This window comes from Cyrtonyx montezumae, unplaced genomic scaffold, assembly GCF_038088225.1.
Source record: "Cyrtonyx montezumae isolate F1298 unplaced genomic scaffold, pur_monq_1.0 scaffold_4, whole genome shotgun sequence".
NCBI classification, from domain to species: Eukaryota; Metazoa; Chordata; class Aves; order Galliformes; family Odontophoridae; genus Cyrtonyx; species Cyrtonyx montezumae.
This window is the reverse complement of record NW_027072045.1, coordinates 28,726,743-28,745,823: the sequence shown is the minus strand read 5'-3', so window position 1 is coordinate 28,745,823 and position 19,081 is coordinate 28,726,743. Positions and strand designations below refer to the sequence as shown.

Genomic DNA, 19,081 nt, shown 5'->3' with positions numbered 1-19,081 from the left:
AGTTAGAATTCTATCCTCAAGGCTAAGTGGACACTTGAAAAAGATCTTACCACCTACAACCAAGCAAAATTTAATGCTGCAAAGAAATCACTCAGCCAAATACAACTTTCCTTTAAGACAACAGTCTAATAAAATTGTTAATGAGTGAATTGAAAATGCTCAGCACTGAAAAGCTCAGACCAATTAAAGAGAATCCTGCCTATAGAATCAGAAAAATTAAGGTTGAAAAAGATGTTTAAGATCATCTAGTCCACCTAATCAATATTCCCCCACTAAACCATGTTCCTTTGTACCACATCTACATGTTTCCTGAACATCTCCAAGGACAGTGACTCAACCACCTCACTGGGCAACCCATTCCAGTGCCTGACCAGTCTTTGTGAGAAATTTTTCCTAATATCCAAACTGAACCTCCTCTGGCACAATTTGAGGCTGACTCCCATCTTGACACAGCCTCCTTTGAGATCATTGTAGAGGGCAATAAAGTCTCCTCCAAGCTTTCTCTTCTCCAGGCTAAACAATCCCTGTTCCCTCAGCATCCTCATAGGATTTGTGGTCCAGACCCCTCACCAGCTTTGTTGCCCTTCTCTGGATATGCTCCACTGCTTCAATGCCTTTCTTGTAATGAGTGGCCCAAAACTGAACACAGTACTCAAGATGCAGGCTCACCAGTGCTGAGTAGAGGGGTACGCTACCTCCCTGCTCCTGCTGACTCTTTCTGATACAAGCCAGGGTGCTATTGGCCTTCTTGGCCACCTGGGCACAGTGCTGGTTCATGTTCAGCTGAGCACTGACCAACAGCCCCTGGTAATTTTTCTCTGCGCAGCTTTCCAGTCACTCTGTCTCAGGCCTGTAGAGTTGCATGGAGTTGTTGTCAACAAAGTGCAGGGCCCAGCACCTGATCTTGTACTTCATCATGCTGGCCTCAAGCCCAGTGATGCAACCTATCCAGATCCCTCTGTAGGGTCTTCCTACTCCCAGGCAAATCATCACTTCCTGCCAACTTGGTGTCATCCGCAAACTTACTGAGTGTGTACTCAATCTTTTACTTGTCTTTTACTACAGTGGCCAGGATGAGTTCAAGCTTGGCTTTCACCTTTCTAATATTTTCACTGCATATCATAGCTTCTTCTTCGTACTCTCCCCTCAGTTGCCCACCCCTTCTTCCACCAGAGGTAAACTTTTTCTCCCAGAGCCTCAGCAAAAGTTCTCTGTTCATCTAGACTGGTCTTCTTCCCCTCCCACTCAACTTACAGCACATGGGGACAGCCTGCTCCTGCACCTTCAGGTCCTCCTTCTCAAGGAGCATCCAGCCTTCTTGGACCCCTTTAACCTTCAGGGCAGTCTCCCAAAGGAGTCTCCCTAACAGTGCCTGAATAGTTCCAAGAGGGTTCTCCAGAAGCCCAAGGCAGCAGTTCCACTGACCACCTTCCTGATTTCATCAAGAATAGAGAACTCTACCATTTTGTGGTCACTCTGCCTAAGATAGACGACTTAATGGGATATTATAAGAATAACTTTGAAAACAAAACATGTTCTGAGGCCATTTCTTAAGCAATACCACTGAACTGTGAGGCTGACACATTTTATTGCTCCTCCCAGCTCTCCTGGCTGCCCTTCCAGTCCTCTCTGGCATTTTGCTAGCCCTTATCTTTCAGTAGAGGAAAATCTACCCATCTTGTGTTACTGGCAGTAAAGCTCTGATGACAACAGACTCTTTGAGATGAAGACATGTACAGAAGGAAACAATATGTCAGGATGGAAGAAGAGTGAAGCTAAAAATGAGTAAAGACACCCACTAAGTGTAGGGTGAGAAAAGATGAATATTCAGGTGAAGAAAACATCAGTATTGGAAAATCAGCAAATGTTTAATGATGGAATGAAATATGCCACTGAAAAGCAGCCTGTAACACAAATGACAACAGACTAAGACAGCACTGTCATCTTTGCTGACTTTGGATCACAGCCCTAATGTCAGTCTCTCAATCATTTCAAAAGAGCTTAAAATTACAATAGCATTCCTTGATACAAATGTATTTTTTGTGTTTTTGAGTGCATCCTGACTGAATTTCAAAAACAGAATTAGTACCAGTACTTGCTAATTCCAAAAACAAAACAAAAAAACCCACCCACATAAACTAAGCCACAAACTGCATGACAAGCCAGTGTTTTTGTGTGTTTTTTTGTTTGTTTGTTTGTTTTAATTTAAAGTTGGTGCAAATATTAAAGGATAGAATTGAGGTTAAGTCATCTATACCATGAGTAGAACAAAGATATATCAATGACTGATCCTTTTAAAAGTTGATTTGAAATATTATCCCACTTATTCAGGTTTATTTTACTAAATAAGGGATAAAAGTAATCTGAATTATGTAGAAAGAATATTGCAATTTTTCCTTAAATGGCTGAAGAAAATTCCTGGATTTCTTGGTATATTTTAGCTAGAAATATGAAGACGCAGTTTCAATCTAAACGCAACAAAACTTTGCCATAAAAGTACAGAACAGAATTACCAAATCCCTGGAATGAACACTTTACAATATCAATTCAACCCCTGTAAATTTAATCCAGGGTTATTTGTTGCACAAAATCTCTTTACTGTGATGTATGACTTAGTTACTAAGGTTATCACAGCAGTATCCTAAAGTTGCATAGTACATAAAACATTTCAGTTAACAATGCAGGGAGGTTAACTCCCACAGATAACCTACTATCAGAGGGTTAGACCAGATGACATGTCTCTGTCAGCTTTCAGGAGCTATTGATGGTTCAATCAGTCTGTTTTGAAGGTAAAGTACAACAAAAGGGCACTAAACTTATTCAAACTGTCAACAGGGACTATCTGGAATGTTGCTTGCAGGTAAGTAATTTTGGGTGTTTTAAGAGTATTATCAAACACCGATGGCTGCAGAAAAAAGACAGCTACTAATAACACAGAATGCAGCCATCATAAAATACTTTATGGCATGTACAAGGATCCATAAATTTCATGACACATTGCACCTGTTTTGGACTGTAAAATCACTAGTTAAGAGAATGCTGTTTAATGAGGAAAGATCCATCTACTTTTTATATTCTAAGTTTAGGAAGATTTATTTTAGATTGGAGATTGGCAGGCAGTATCTCCCCTCACCTCCTTTTTTCTTTGTGGGTTTTTTTTTTTTTTTTTTGTTGATTTTTTGTTTTTTGTTTTTTTAGATCACTATGAAACATAGCACTGCTCCATGTGCTCTGAGACTACTGTTACCGGGCTCAACACCTTTGCAGTGATATAAAAGAAAGTAATCATCTTCAGTGATGAGGATAAAGATGAACTCTGGAGAGAAGGTGCTTAGAGATCCATACATCACTGCCTGTAGACTGATATTCTGATTCACAGTGGATGAAGGAAATGAACTATGAAAGGAAAGTTGCATCTTGATTTGTCCAGAATCATTACCCCACACCTTAACCCACCTGTGCCAAATGTCCTGTTAAAATAAATTAACAATAGATACTTATCATATACAAACAGGAACACTCAGGAATGGGGAAAAAATCTATATATCACATTTCATGTTTTTCAGTCTTACTTAAGTGAAAATGACAGTAAAGATTAACAATTAATTTGCCAATTTTGTAAGTGTTGCATGTGATCAGTATTATTTCTAATAATTTTTATATGGGCTTGTCAAGATACTGGAGAAGAGGAATGGACTTCAGGGAACATTTGCAAAGGAATGCTGTGCATTTGGGATTCAGCTGCTATTGACATTTGTAAAAGCTCAGTGGGGCAAAACATTCCTTCTTCCAAATATACTAAAGTTCAGAAAGTGGGAGGAAAAAAGACTTTTCAGATTAGTTATTGCTATTTATTAACATGCAATTCTAGTTTATTTTATGTGAAGAAATACTGTCTCTGATAAAGGCTCAATTCACAGCCTTCATAAACCACAAGTTTGTATTCTCAACTCTGCCATACAAACAGGGAACTAATCTATGTCTTAACCCGGTATATTCTGGTTATATTTGTAGTTCTCTACTATGTAACAGTCATTACTTCAAAAAAAGTCATTTTGTTATTCCTACATCTCCAAAAAATAGCCATGATCCACACAATCTTTGGAGATAAATTCACAAATAAAGAAAAATTGATCAGCAAGTGTTCCTTAAAGAACCAAGTGGAGGAAATTTACAAATTTATTTTAAAAATATATAAGAAATGTATCAGTCCCAATCAGAACAGCTATAAATCACTTTCATGTCAACTCTACTTTGTTAAATAGCTATGTTTACATCACAACTTCACATTTATTTATTTATTTATTTATTTTAAATCAGACCTGTAGGTTCAGGCATAAAAAAATTGGCAAAATATTAAATGGTATCTATACTCTAATTCCATCCTTGTATCCGATAGTTCCAATAAATTTCTATTCTACACTCTGAACACCATAATATGAAAAAGTCATTTGATGTCATAGCATCAAAAGGCCTAGATTCATTTGTTACCTCCCTTGGCAAAGCAGACAAGTTATAGAATATGGGTGGTCTCCTGATGCTGAAAGATATTGGCATCACCCATAACCCAAACTACAATAAAACCTTTAAATTGGCAATAATGTATATTGGGAAAGAATTTCTCATTTTCTCCTCCTAATACAGGAAAAGAACAGAAAATCTGAATATGTTATAGTTCCGGATAAAACTCTGCTCTACCTCAGTACGCCATCTCTATGAATTAGAACATACTATCTATATACATGTAACAACTATAGTTATAAGTTAGACTTACTGTGTTGGCATAGACAAGTTAGGGCATTTTGGACATCAGTTTGCCTACCTGATAAAAACAAATTATATTGCTCCTAAATCTTTACAATGGCTAAACTCAGATGGATGTTGTGCAGCTATCTGATGCCTGTTAAATAAAGTTTTCTTCTTCCAAATACTGTAAAAATCATAAAGACTCAAGTAAATAGTGAAGTAGCATAGATTCAAAGATTATACAAATAGAAGGAAATCCTTGAAACATACCAAGGAGTACATAAAACATGCATCACAATGTTACAAACTGCAATTTCTCCTTCTAAAAGGAAGCTACATTACTAAGTTCATTGACAGTTGACCAAAAATATTATCAGTTTCATTGACATCTGAAGCTTCCTATCCCTTTTTGAAAATGTTTTTTTATTACCAATTAAATTTAAAAAAAAAGGCTATTTAAAAGCAACAAGAAGGTTATATATGTGCTATATATATTTATAAATGGCAGGAAGCTGAAAAGTCTGTAAGATGTCCTAGCATTTCACAGAATTAAGCCTATTGGATAGGAATAGCTGAATTAGTTTGAAAAGGTAATTCAAAATGCCTGTTCTTCCTTTCTTGCTGCTATATCTTAAGAGGACTTCATAAGGTTATCATCATTTGCTCCCCTTGCCAAAGATAGCATATCTCATGTATGTGCTTTTAGGCTAATTTAAAATAAACTCAGGCATTTGTTTCCACTTGCCCTTGTTTTCATGTCAATAATTAATGAATGCATCATTCCAGGAAATGTCAATAAAGAGCAAAGAATGAACAAGCACTGAAAACTTCACACACGGTATACATTCTTCACAATCATATCACTTTAATGAAAATAGGTGAGGTCACCTGCAGCATTAGCCAATGCTTTGTAATACACTCTGACCCAGATGATTTTTCACAGTTCAGTAACACTCTGTTTGAAGTTTGCACAGCAAACAATACACCCACAGGACTGACCAAGTGCGGGTACAAGAGAAGCAACCAGCAATTACTGTGTTGACTTCAAGTTACTTTGATCTCCAGGTCATGACCTTTGCTTTCACGCAATCTTCAAAGTAGAGATTGTAGAATAGGTTATTTTAGAACATGAACTGTTTTGCAAGTGGTTTTTCTGTGCATTTGTTGCTTCCTGTTTGAGGCAAAAGCATTTCAGTCTTTCTTATTACCATTAGATTTTCTTATTCTAATTTCTGCACTGAGGAGAGATTCCTGAAATTTTCCTTTTACCTCATCCCCAAGATAAACATTCACAAAATATCTCTCAAAGCTAGACAGCTTAAATAAATAAATAATAAGGAGCAATAGCACAATATTTTTTTCCACAAATAAATTAAAACACTTCTATAATGGCAGGGAGGGGGAACTTTTGAAAAGGAACCAAACAGGTTCAGTTATAAAAATATCACTGAATGAAGCTTTCCATATACTTTTCCTCTCCAAGAAAAATTTCATTAACAAATGTCATCAATTTTTCTCCTACACATTTGAAGGTAAGGAGAAATAATAGGGCATGGAAAACAAAATGAAATAAAATATTTTACTGTTTCTTTTCTATTATTTTTTCAAAAAAAAAAAATCCCACTCAAAAGTTGCTATCTTACTAAGAAAGAAAGCAAACATTCTGAATAAAAAGTCACAATGTTTTTGCATAAAATCTATTTGCAATGAAAAAACAGGCAAGAGCTATAGCACTGAACTGCTGATGGAAATGGTGAATTACTTGATGATACAGATCCCTACACCTTGACAGAAAAACAGTTTTCCATGTTATCTATTATTTATGACAAACTCTAATGATTTCTTCTTTAAGATACAGTACTTCTATTTCTATTGTTAATATATTTTTAAATTAATAGACTAAGTCTTAAAAACTTGATTTTGCATCATTTTCTTTGCAGTTGAGACTTTTGGGGTTTTATAGGTCTTTTCAGTTTGCTGGAATGTGAAGATTAAGTAAAGCTTTGATTTCCAGCACCTTTCTCATTCTGGTTGAGGAATTAAATAGCCTGAACTCTAATTGAACTCAGTAAGAATGAAATTAAAGCTCAATGAAAAATGAAGCTGTGGTTCCAATGATCACTGCAAAAAAAAGAGTCTAAGTTTTTGGTAAAAGGTTTATTTCATTGAGGTTCACTGAAATATAACGTTTTGATGTTTTCTATGTGACAAATTTCTCTAAAAGCTTTAAAAAAAAAAAAGTTACTTCAGACCCTGAAAACAGTGGCAAAACTAACCATTACAACCGTTTGCTTTTAAGATTTGAAGCAATACATTTATTCTGTAGAAATAAATTTGTAAATTTTGGGAAAGGAAGAAAATGTCTATGTTTCTTCAAAACATGCATTAAAAACTGCATAACTATTAAACTCTTTTTAGTCATTTTCATCATTATTCATTTAGGTGAATTTACTCCTGTAAAGACAAGTTTTATATATACACACACACACACACATTTTATGCATACAGAATGAGTGTGTATAACACACATTTTATGCATACAGAATGAGTATGTATAACATAAGAAATGTGGATACACATACATAAACACTTCTGTTTGTTTGCTTTTGAATGTAATGCTTTCTGGTAAATATAGGTCATATAATGTAACAAAATCATGGAAGATCATCAGCAAGCTCTCATTACAGCAACAGAACCATAAATCATTCAACTAATTGGAAATCCATTTGTCTTTCTTGAGTAAGTTTTAATTAATCCAGTTTATATAGAAACAATAATCAAGTTTTTGAAAAGTTGAGAGGAAAGAAAATGGAGGCAACATTGCAGTTTCCAGCAGATGCATAAATACAATCATTTCACACTTTTGACACAGTGGTTTGCCAAGATGTGACCTAAAACTACCTTGACCTCCCTGAAATCAACATTTTACATTGAAATGAAACAACAGACACGCTTGTTTTGATGTATGGCAGCATGACATATTATAAATATTACATCACATAACCACAGAGGATGTCAATCAATAAAGAATTTTTTCAGACAGCACTAAATGAACCATGGGTTCTTGCCTCTGAATGGCTCCTTTAAGGTACTATTTTTGCTTAAATGATTAATAGGAGACATTGTCAGAAAACATACTTAAAGTGAAAAACAGTAAACTGTAGAAATATCATTCATTTTTAAGCAATTTTCCACTGCAAATGTCACATAAATTTATACAGAGACAACACTGTTAGACTCCTGTAAGCTGGATAGCAGACATACCTTCCAGGTAAATGCGAAAGCAATGGGAAAATATTTTATTAAATCTTAGCTGATCTACTTGTTGAAAACTAAAATACTATAGATATGCCAAATTCAAAAGTAGACTTGTTAAGAGCTGAAAATCTTTAGGTTAATGATAACCAAGAAATCCTTTTCAAAAATCTGTAACAAGGTAAAAAATGTATCTGCACAGTATTTATGAGCTACAATCTGCTGTACCCAATTAATGCTGCTTCCTAATAAAACCACTTTTGGTCAAAACCACTTTGTACTGTTTTTATAATAACTCCTACAGAATACTTCGGATTATGTGAGGATATTTTCAGGATTTTTGCAACTCTTAATACTGCAACTGATCTGCTAACAAAAAGTAAGATCAGTCTCTGTTTAAGGTTGTCAGCACACTGACCAGTAAAGTACTTCTTGGCTGTGATTTGCCTCACAAAGAGCCATTTTCAATTTAAGTGCAAGTACACAAAGACTGAAATCTTCCATCAGATCCAAACAAGAAAAAGATATTTGTAAATATAATGGTAGTCAATGTCTCAGTGTCTCAATTTTTCTAACAATTATAGCTATGAAATATTGCCACGTCAGCAGAAATTCCATAAGTTTCGGACCTATACTCACAATCACCATCACATACAAGTATTTTTATTAAAAAAATAAATAAATATTATTATGGTAAATTTTCACAGCACCTAGACAAACAGCACTTTATCAGGCTTCCACATTAATTTCCAGGTGACCTTCTGTGTAATATAGCTCATTAAAATTACATTATTGAGATGGCTAGCCTTTTTTATTTGATTCTAAACACTAACAGTTCTGAGTAAAGAACCAAAATACAGTAGCCATTTCTTCTGTGTTCTTTAATAGTGTCTTGATGCCTATCATAGAGGAAATGCCTCACCACAATCAAACGTTAAAAGAAGACAATGTAACTGGCTGGGTGTAGCCACTTTTTTATTGTTATTATTTTTATTAGCTGTTACCATTAGTATAACTAACTGTTGCCTTACCTTGGTCCTAAATAAGGAAGGGGGACATAGGTAAACACATATGAACACCCATGTTCAGGAAAGCCTGTGAAAACCTGCTCAGCTCAAATTGTACATCACTGAAATAGTTCCTGAAATGTTTTCTAAGAGGGACTGAATTGAAATGGGGTTACTCAAATTCATAAGCGTTTCATGGCAGAACATGGCACATTTCCTTCAGAAGAGGGAGAGTAAATGAGTTGTTCAGGACTACGAGTTGGGTTTAGTTCAGTATTTCACCAGTATTAAAAACAATGCTGACATACCTTAAATTTATAATTGAAGACACTAACCTGTACCTCTGGTAGTCATCTTCATCCTTTTCTTTGCAGACCAGTTCATTTGGGCAGGCCACATTTCCAAGCAAACTGAGATACTGTAGTGAGGGCACAACTTCAGCCAAATGATCCAAAAGGCTTTCTAATTCTGTTATGTGTCAAGGGTTGTGGGTTAAGGATTCAATGACATGGATGAAAAAAGCATTTGGAGTTGTATCACTGCAGATTTAAACATATATTTCAATAACTGACAATCACATTTAGTATGGCATTCGGGGAAACGTCACATTAATTGTTCCAAGGGCAAACAGGGATAAACTTTAGTCAGTTTGTTGGCATGGAATGAAAGAATTTGGCTGTTTTGACAGTCTTTTCTTTCCTAGGTGGTTCACTACAAAGCATTAAAACTTTGACAAAATGATGGATGCTGTGTGGTAAAATGGCTAGCAATTGCTGGAGCCATGAAACTTTTCCAGCATGGAAACAAACAGTTTCACAGAACATTCATCACTAATATATTCAGTTCACTGGAAAATGAGTGTTTCTAAAAAAAAAAAAAAAAAGTCAAACCACAACAACCCACCTTCACTTTCAGAATATAATTGCTTTTAGTGCCACGGCAACACATTTGTAATTACTCAATTAGTACATGCAAATAGATTATTATCTAAATGAAAATTAAATAATTCAATATGTATTTTATACATTAAGGTTTGTAGTCCTCAAAAGTAAAATATCTTATATTTTGTTATGAGACATTTTAACTTAAGTGTGCTCCTCAGAACATAAATGATCTTATATAAACATCTTTGATACTATAAAATATATTAAAGCAAAGAAATAAGCAGAGATTAATCTTTCAGCCACTGCGATATTGGAAATCAGTGCTTTGGTTTAAGCATAACAATATTCAACTATTTGTGCCTTACTAATTGAACAACTAGAGCAATTTTTTGTTGAAGTATATAGTCTCAGAGTCTACACACTCTGGTTCACTTTTCATGTTTCATTTTCAAGTTCAAATTCTTAAAAAAGAGGTCATGTGTACACGTGTATGTGGCTTTCAGTGTTCAAAATCTGACTGGTTTAGACAATAGTAGTAATTATTCAAAACCATTAGAAGTATTTTATTGTTCTGTTTTTCTCTACTCTGCTGTTACAGACCACAACTATTATTTTAAATCCTCAGTTCAACTGTGTTGCTATTATTTTACTTGATTTATGTGTTTCTGTTATCTGTTATCTGTTATATTTAGCTGATGGAATTTACTTTATTTCTTCACCTCAATATCTTAAGGGCAACAGAAGCAATACAGAACGAAGAGAGCAGCTTCATTGTCAAAAATGTTGTCTTCCTTTTGTTCCAATTTTTTTTCAAACATACAAGATCATGTTGACAATTATTAATTTTAGCTTATTAAAAAACAGCATAGCCATACTCATAGCTAATGTTCTGTCCCAAAACATCTGAGGAAATTCTACTTTGCATGAGTGTGAAATTTGGAATTAAATATATGAACGGGCACTATATGAAGTATTCTAGCCATTAAACCATCAACTAGACCCTAAGAAAAACTGAATCATGTATTATCACATAACATAACCCATCTTAGTTAGCCATAATAAAGATGCCACCAAATTTCTCATCTTCATTTCTGGACCTCTAGGCCACACATAAACATCTGTTCCTTACTTTCTTACAGATCCCCCTTTAGATACTGAAAGGCAGCTATCAGGTCTCCCTGACACCTTCTCTTCTCCAGGCTGAACTGCCCCAATTCTCTCACTTTGTCCTTGTAGAGGAGGTGTTCCACCCCATGGGTCATTTTTGTTGCCCTTCCCTGGATGGGCTCCAAAAGGTCCATATTTCTCCTGTAGTGAGGACTCCACGTCTGGATGCAGTACTCCAGGTGAGGTCTCACCACAATAGAGTAGAGGGGCAGGATCACATCCCTCACCCTGCTGGATTGTCACAAACTCCTTTTCCATGCATGTTCAACTAAGAGGATTTTTAAAATTTTTGAGGACTATTAGAGGAGTGGTTGCACCTAGCGCCCTCCCTCAGCTAGGAGAAACAATTTCCTGCAGGACTGCTTAAACTAAACAAAGGTTTCATTTGATAAATAGTTTATTATTACAAATAGCAGTTATTTCCATTACGGCAATCACACACAGGAGGTTAGCTGTTGCTAGGCTTAGATCTTATCTGTCCATTCCCTATTTTTTAAAAAGACATTTTGTGCTTCTTTTATGAAGTAAAAATGTAGAATTTTCAGTTACAATTCAGTAGAGCCTTTTCTGGATTAGAATTTTCTTTCTCCCACAACATTAGTGAATATTGATTAAGACAGACACTTTCTAACTCCCATTTGACCACACTGAGTTACAGAAAAACATCAAAATACTTTTGGATATGTAATATAAGATAACTTAGATTAAAACCACAAATCCAAGTCCTATAGAAAGCAAAAGGGAGACAAACCATACTCACTAAGGCTCTTGTGTAAATAGTAGCTGACAATCTGCATCTCAAATACGTATATCTGCCCCAAAGTAGGAAATTAGTGTCTAGATGCTAATATTTCACATCTAAAACACATCGATTTTTGGTACAGAAACTCTCCCACAAAAATTCTCTCAAACAAGTGTGAGCAAGTAATACACATCAACCTCTTTCCATGCAGTTAGTTATATGTGAGGCCCTCTAGACATTTTCTTTGTTATCTTCCCTCTGTAGAATTAGATAGATATGTAACACCCTAGCATTATTTTGATTTCCACTGCAACAGGAGCAGAAACATGACAAAATCCAAGAATCAGACATAATCACTTGGAACACAGAAGTTCACTAATTCACTTAAAAGTTGAAGATTTGCAAACTTAGAACAGCCCCAGAATTCCAGAATAATATGAGTACTTGTCCACCAACCTGTGAGATGTGACAGTCAACTTGTAGTTGCCAGAATAGACCATCAAATCACAACTAAAATAACTGCACTCAAGTTCATTGATTAAAATTTCTGTTCTGTAAGATTTAAACTCTTTTCCCATTCTTCTTAAAAAAAAAAAAAAAGTAATTTATGGTACAGAATACTTTTCTATTCTCATTCACCTGCCATCACAGTTATTCTTCACAAAGAGGGTAGGAATAAAAATAAATGAAAACCTATTCACATTCTCATGACTAAGTGCTTTTCAGAGATAAGACAAAAGTCATAGAGTATTTCCAGTACACTGTTTAGTTAATTAGAAGGATATATATTTCTTTTAAAACAAAATAGCAGAAGGTCACCAAAACTGTAGTCTTTCTAAAACAATGTTAAGAAAATACAGGGGAAAAAAATCAAAAGTAAGTTGAAAATTTCATTTTCTTTTCCTCTTCACGATTTACTGTTGCTGCCCTGATGCATTTAGAGCCAAAAATTCTGCTGTGTAATTGCTAAGATCAACCTCATCTCTATACTCTCCAAAAAAACCAGCCACAATTAAATGCATGCACAGTGCAAGGGAAATTTTATTTATTTAAAGTTAAATGGCAAAAAACCTGAACTCATTTTTCTGAAGTATCACTGTATCACCAGGTAAATATGTAGCAGTGATGAAAATATTTATACTGTAGTCTCTATTGTTTGAAAAATGTTTAAAATAGAGTCCACCTTCGCTGGGAAGAATGGCCAACACACTGGAAGGCTGTGCTGCCATTTAGCGAGACCTGGACAGGCTGGAGAGCTGGGCAGAAAGGAACCAGATTAGGTTTAACAAGAGCAAGTGCAGAATCTTCCACCTATGTAGGAATAACTGCATGCACTGGTGGAGGTTAGGGGATGAACTGCTGGAGAGGAGCTCTGCAGAGTGGGAGCTTTGTTTCCTGGTGGATGACAGGCTGTCCATGGGCCAGCAGTGAGCCCTGTTGGCCAAGAAGGCCAACCAGATCCCAGGGTGCATTAAAAAGAGCATGGTCAGCAGGTGGAGGGAGGTGATCCTCCCCCTCTACTCTGCCCTGGTGTGGCCTCACCTGGAATATTGTTTCCAGTTCTTGGCTCCCTGGTTCAAAAAAAGACTGGGATTTCCTCGAAACAGTCCAGCAGAGGGCTACAAAGATAATAAAGGGTGTGAAAGACCTCCCTTAATGAGGAAAGATCTGAGGCTGTTCAGCCTTGAAAAATGAAGACTCAGAGGGGATCTGATCCATGTCTATAAATGTCTAAGAAGTGGAAGGAGGCAAATGGATGAGGCTGGACTCTTCTCAGCAGTGTGTGGTGATAGGACAAGGGGAAATGGCCGCAAACTGATGCATAGGAAGTTCCGCACAAATATGTGGAGGAACTTCTTCTCAGTGAGGGTGATGGAGCACTGGCACAGGCTGCCCAGAGAGGTTGTGGAATCTCCTCTGGAGATATTCAAGACCAGCCTGGACCTGTTCTACCTTGTCTAGGGAGCCTGCTTTGGCAGGAAGGTTATACTAGATGATCTCTGGAGGTCTTCTCCAACCCTACAGTTCTGTGATTCTGTGAAATTGTCACTGTTAAGATATTTAAAATGTCTTAGAGTACCACCTCTATTCAACTGCTATCATTACCATTCTATTAATGCCTTCCTTTCTGAAGGACACTGACCAAAATAAAAGTTTGTAAGATTTTTTTTCCTAAACTTGCCTGCCCTTTAGCTAACAAGTTAATACTTAGCAATGACATACGGGTCCCCTCCAAAAACACTGCCTGGCCTCCATGAACAATTGACATAAATCTACTAGGTGTATTTATATTTCCTTCCTCATCAGAAGATTACAACTTCTTGCATAGTTTTCAGTTTTATATTAGGAAATTACTTAAGAGAACTGGTTCTCGCATACTGAGATAAACTTTTCAAAGCCTCCTTATTATTTTACATGTATGCACACCAACATGCTTGTATGTTTACAGTAGACTGTTCACAGCAAACATATGCACAAGCACACACAACTGAATAGCTTATTTTCTTTTAAGAAAAACAAATGCTACAGTAGAACCAAAACATTATAAATTGCATTACTTGGAAAATATAGTGCTATAGTTGGTCCAGTTAACCTACTAAGCAATATATTAAAACTCCAGATGCAGATGTTGTGCAACCAGAAATATCCTACAAATAAGCACTTTCTGAGTTGTCCACTTTCTACTTTCTCAATCTGACTGCAATTCAAGAACATAGGTTTTTAGGTTTTCAAGAGAGCAAAAAGAGTAAGCCAAATGCTTGAGGCAAACGATGCATTTCCCTTCTCTGGCTAAGAATTAACTTGGTTTGTAATTGTCTAGCTGTTTTAAGCATTCAGAAATTATGCTGAACATCCCCCATACTCCTATTTTCTCTCTTACTTATTTTTGGTTCATGAAATTGCTTTTTCAGCAGTCATGACTTGCAGGTCAAACCTATGTAGAAACAGAACCTCTGGTAACAGATTCTAATTATTCTACATATATAACTGCATTAAAATGCTGTCTTAACATAGACCTTTGCAAATAAACTAATCAATGTGCATTTCATATCTCACCACTCAGTTTTATTCTCTTGAATACAGTCTCAAGCTTGTAAAGGAAACTGCAGGAGACTTTTTTTACTACTAGCTTTTTTTTTTTTTCCCACAGTCATGCACTCAAATAAATTGACTTTCTAAGGAAACTAATCACTCTTTCTCAGTGCTTTCCTAGTTGTATAACTATTTTCTTCCCAAAATCTTGTCTTTTCCCTTGCCAATTTTTTCAGCTGTCCTGCTTTCCCCAGACTGTTGAGGAAGAGCTGCCTGCATTCATGACCTTCTATGATTACAGCTTTCAGAAGTTTTGGAAACAAACAGAACAATCACTTTCATATTAAAAATAATTATGAGATGTTTACCTAGAGAATATTAGAAATACCACATAAAGTTCTAGACCACCATGCAGAAAGACCCAAAACTGCCACTCAGAAGTCTTTTGTCAACCAATCGTGTCATATAGGTTCTGTAATCAATATAAAATTCTAACAGCTGGATAGCCCTTCTACCAGATGAGCAAGTTACCTGTATTTTTTTTCACATTTGAAACATCATTTGCTTTATCACAAACATGTTGCAGCAATCACAAGTGATTCCACAGGCAAATAGCCTTGAGGCAGAATGAAGTATTGAAAGAGCTTTGCCACCTGAACCCTTTTCTACTAGAATGTGCTAGGTCTTCAAGGTTGGCTAACCACAAAAATAGCTTGCAATATGCAAGTATACCTCTTCCTCTTCCACAATAGGATGCCGCGTACAGTCATTTGTGTGCCACGTGCTAGCCTGAACCCTCTCTGATAGGCAGATAGGGCCTTGAGTTACAGACTTGATCACTGATTTTAAGCCATCTTGCTCAAGAAAGAGAAGTTGCAACACAGGTAGTAATTAACTAAATACATACATCTTATGGTGAGCTTCCTATTTGCTGAATACTTAGGACATTCTGTCTAATGGAGAAGTATTAGATTTCTTTGCACAACTGGAGTTCCCAGGAGATTTAAATGTCTTTCATCAAGCCGAGGGTTCCCAGGCTGCAAGTTTTAAGAACATATTTCAATATCATTAGTTATACAACTGGAAGCATTTAGATAGCATCCTCAATATTAGACTCTAATTTTCAGTTATCCTCAAAGTTGCCACAGTTGGGCTAGATATCTGTGATATCAACTGAACTATTTCATTCAAAGTTTTGAACAAGTTAAAACGCTTCTACTTCTAAAATCAAATTACATTTCTGTTTCTCTAGAGAGATCCATCAATTCAAAAAGCATGTAGAGTTTATTTCAAAGATTTTCTTTTTAATACTATTGCTTCCAAATGTTGCTCAAGATTCTCAACACAAAAACCATCAAAAATAATGCAGAGGCTCATCACTTTTAAAAGTTCTGACAACTGGATTTTTGGTTCACCAGGTTATATTGTTCTCTAGTATGCCACACTCAAATTTAACCATATCTGTCAGAGTCACATAGAGAGTTCTCAAGACCAAATGCAGGAATACTGCTGTATTATTTCAGCTCAGATCTTTGTTTAGTGGAGATAGAGGACTATGGATAACAGGAGGCAGTATAAGTATTTAATGTATTTACTCAAACTATACATCAAGTCCTCAGCACTTAAGACAACTAGGTTCAGTATAAAGACTGGGACTTCCCGGTCTTCAAGCACTTTAGGACAACATAGGAAAAAGCACAGGCAAAATAACTATAATCTTCAGTTTGGAGCAGGCATTAGGACAAAAACTTTGTGGAGACAGGTTATACCAGAAATACTTACTGGGACATCCTTTAGTTGAGCTAATCAGTCCATGCCATATTCAAATATTCATAAACCTATCATCCCTAAGTCTGAAGCACAGTTAGCTCATTTGCCATAAGCAACGCATATATCATTATCACCATTCTGCATCAGCTTTGCATTTTCCACTAGTGAAATATTTTGGTTTTCCTCTTAGGCATGTCCGGCCTGCGGCCCAACACAGCTGACAGTGCAGCTGCTCCTTGCTCAGCGCCATCATGGCAGCTCTTCCCACCAAAGGGCCCCATCCAGACCTTCGGCACACTGATACTGGAATTTGAAGATAGGTTTCAAGATTGCCAAAAAAACCCCATCAACTTCTTGCTTTATTTGTGTCTCCATTTGCATCTGACCTAAATATATTACTCGCAAATTTTCAAATGGATTGTGTAGACTTGCAATCAAACTGTGATCATGTCACCAGACTTTTATAAGCTCTCTCTTAACAGAGAGAAATATCACTCCTTTCACAGTTAAAAATTATTTATGTCACTGCTTTTTCGCACATACATTTGTGAGCGACTGTTTTCAAGGATGAAATACAAAAAGAGTAAATTTCATCATAAATATCTGATTAACACCTTGAGAGCTCACTAAGAATTGCAACCACTGCCATCAAACCAGACTGATGCATTCGTTTCAAAAAAGGAAGATCACATATCCCACTAATTTTATGATTTTGTTTCTCTCTCATATATATTTCAATTAAAATAATAAAAATTAGTTTTGTTACTTACATACATTAACTATATTAAATATTTTATGAGGGCTGCGCTGAAAGTGTGTTGGTCTATGATGTCAGAGGTGGATGTTGGTGCTATGGCAGAAAAGGTTAAACCTTCCCAACAATCTTCCAGTACATTTTACTGCTCTGTTACAGACTGTAGCAGAGGAACAGAACGGCATCTGACATGGAAGTGTGGATGAAGCAAAATTGTAGAACTGAATTCCTCCATGGGGAAAAAATGGCATGCACTGACATTCACTGATACATTTATGAAGTTCAAACAGTGAATGCGACCACAGTGTAGTCTATACGTACAATCAGTATCTTTACTCTAAATTTGTTTTAGTATCAACCCTTCAAAAGTATTTAGAATGTACATGAAATGGATGGTCAGCATTCTGGACTAAGTAAAGAAATAGAAATTTTGTCTGAGAGAATCACATCCAATTCTAGTCGGACCTATCTGTTTGGAAGTGAGGAAGTACCTACCATTAAAATTTTCAGTTTACAGTTATACATATTTGAAAAAAACTGTTGATTCTCCTTTGAATAATTTTAACAAATATTAAAAAGATTGAAACATCAAAAAGATTTAAACGCCTATACCATGTACTCCCATTTTAGAATGGCTACTGTCAGCACAGTGAACAGCCATGAAACCTCCCACTACAATAACACACACTTAGAGAAATGTAAAGATTTTTTGTCTTACTCTTAGTACCTAGTGAGTACCACATTTAAAGGTAGACTTCTCATTATAAGTATAGGCAATTGCAGTCACAAGTAAATCCCCAACTGCAACTTCCTATCACAGATTCACCTTAATTTGTATTGTCTTCTGCCAGCCATTGTGCCTGACAAATAAACTATGATATGTTTCCCAAAGTAAACAATATACACATGAAAAAGCATATAATCTAAAACTGTAACACACAGATAACTATTCTTTGTGTATTCCAACTATATAGACTGCCTTTTAAAGTATTTTTGAACAGACTACGTGCTACACAAAACTTCAGGTACTGCCTCAAGTAGGAAATTTTTAAATTGGAATTAAAAATTAAAAATTAAAATTGAATTAGTTTCTTCCACTTATAAGAGAAAAAACTAGTAGTGGCCTAACTAGATGAAATGCACAACCACTGTTGGAAGAAAAAAATGTGGATGACTCTTCTAAGTATTTATGTGATTTAGAGATAAGCTTTTGTATCTGTACAGTGTATCCAGATGTTACACATACAGTACCACACATAAAGTAGAAAGCACGTATCAGAACAGGATCTGTTTCAAAATGAAGACACACTAAAAGAAGTGAAAGAGCAAACAAAGAATACAATCGTATTAAGCAATACCCAGGGAAAGCTCTCACTTGAGGTTTGAACATAGCATGTTACCCTAGTTTTCACATGGATCAGTTTAGCAGAGGTTTTTTTTGTTGTTGTTGTTACTTTCATATTTCTTCTTCTGCCTTTTTATGTGTCTCTTTCCGTACATATATACTTATGTGTACATAGTAATATTACACCAATTGCAGGTTTTTTCAGATCAGCACTCTTCACTGCCTAGATACTAAACAATCTTTCATTTAATGTATTTCATTATTCTATAAAATGTAGATTTTTATTTGAACATTTTAAAAGTAATTCTGTAAATAAATGATTCATAAAAACAAGTGAACCCAGTTTTCAAATATGATATCCACACTGAAGAGGGGAAT

At 35.8% G+C, this 19,081-nt stretch overlaps 1 protein-coding gene across 1 annotated transcript in view; it reads right to left on the bottom strand.

Moving 5' to 3' along the window:
* Positions 1-19,081, bottom strand: part of LRMDA (leucine rich melanocyte differentiation associated) — a 632,273-nt gene that overhangs the window by 266,267 nt on the left and 346,925 nt on the right. The window contains exon 4 of the mRNA XM_065746534.1: positions 9,344-9,483. Coding sequence (XP_065602606.1) covers positions 9,344-9,483 — 140 coding nt within the window. The remainder of the gene's footprint in view (positions 1-9,343; positions 9,484-19,081) is intronic.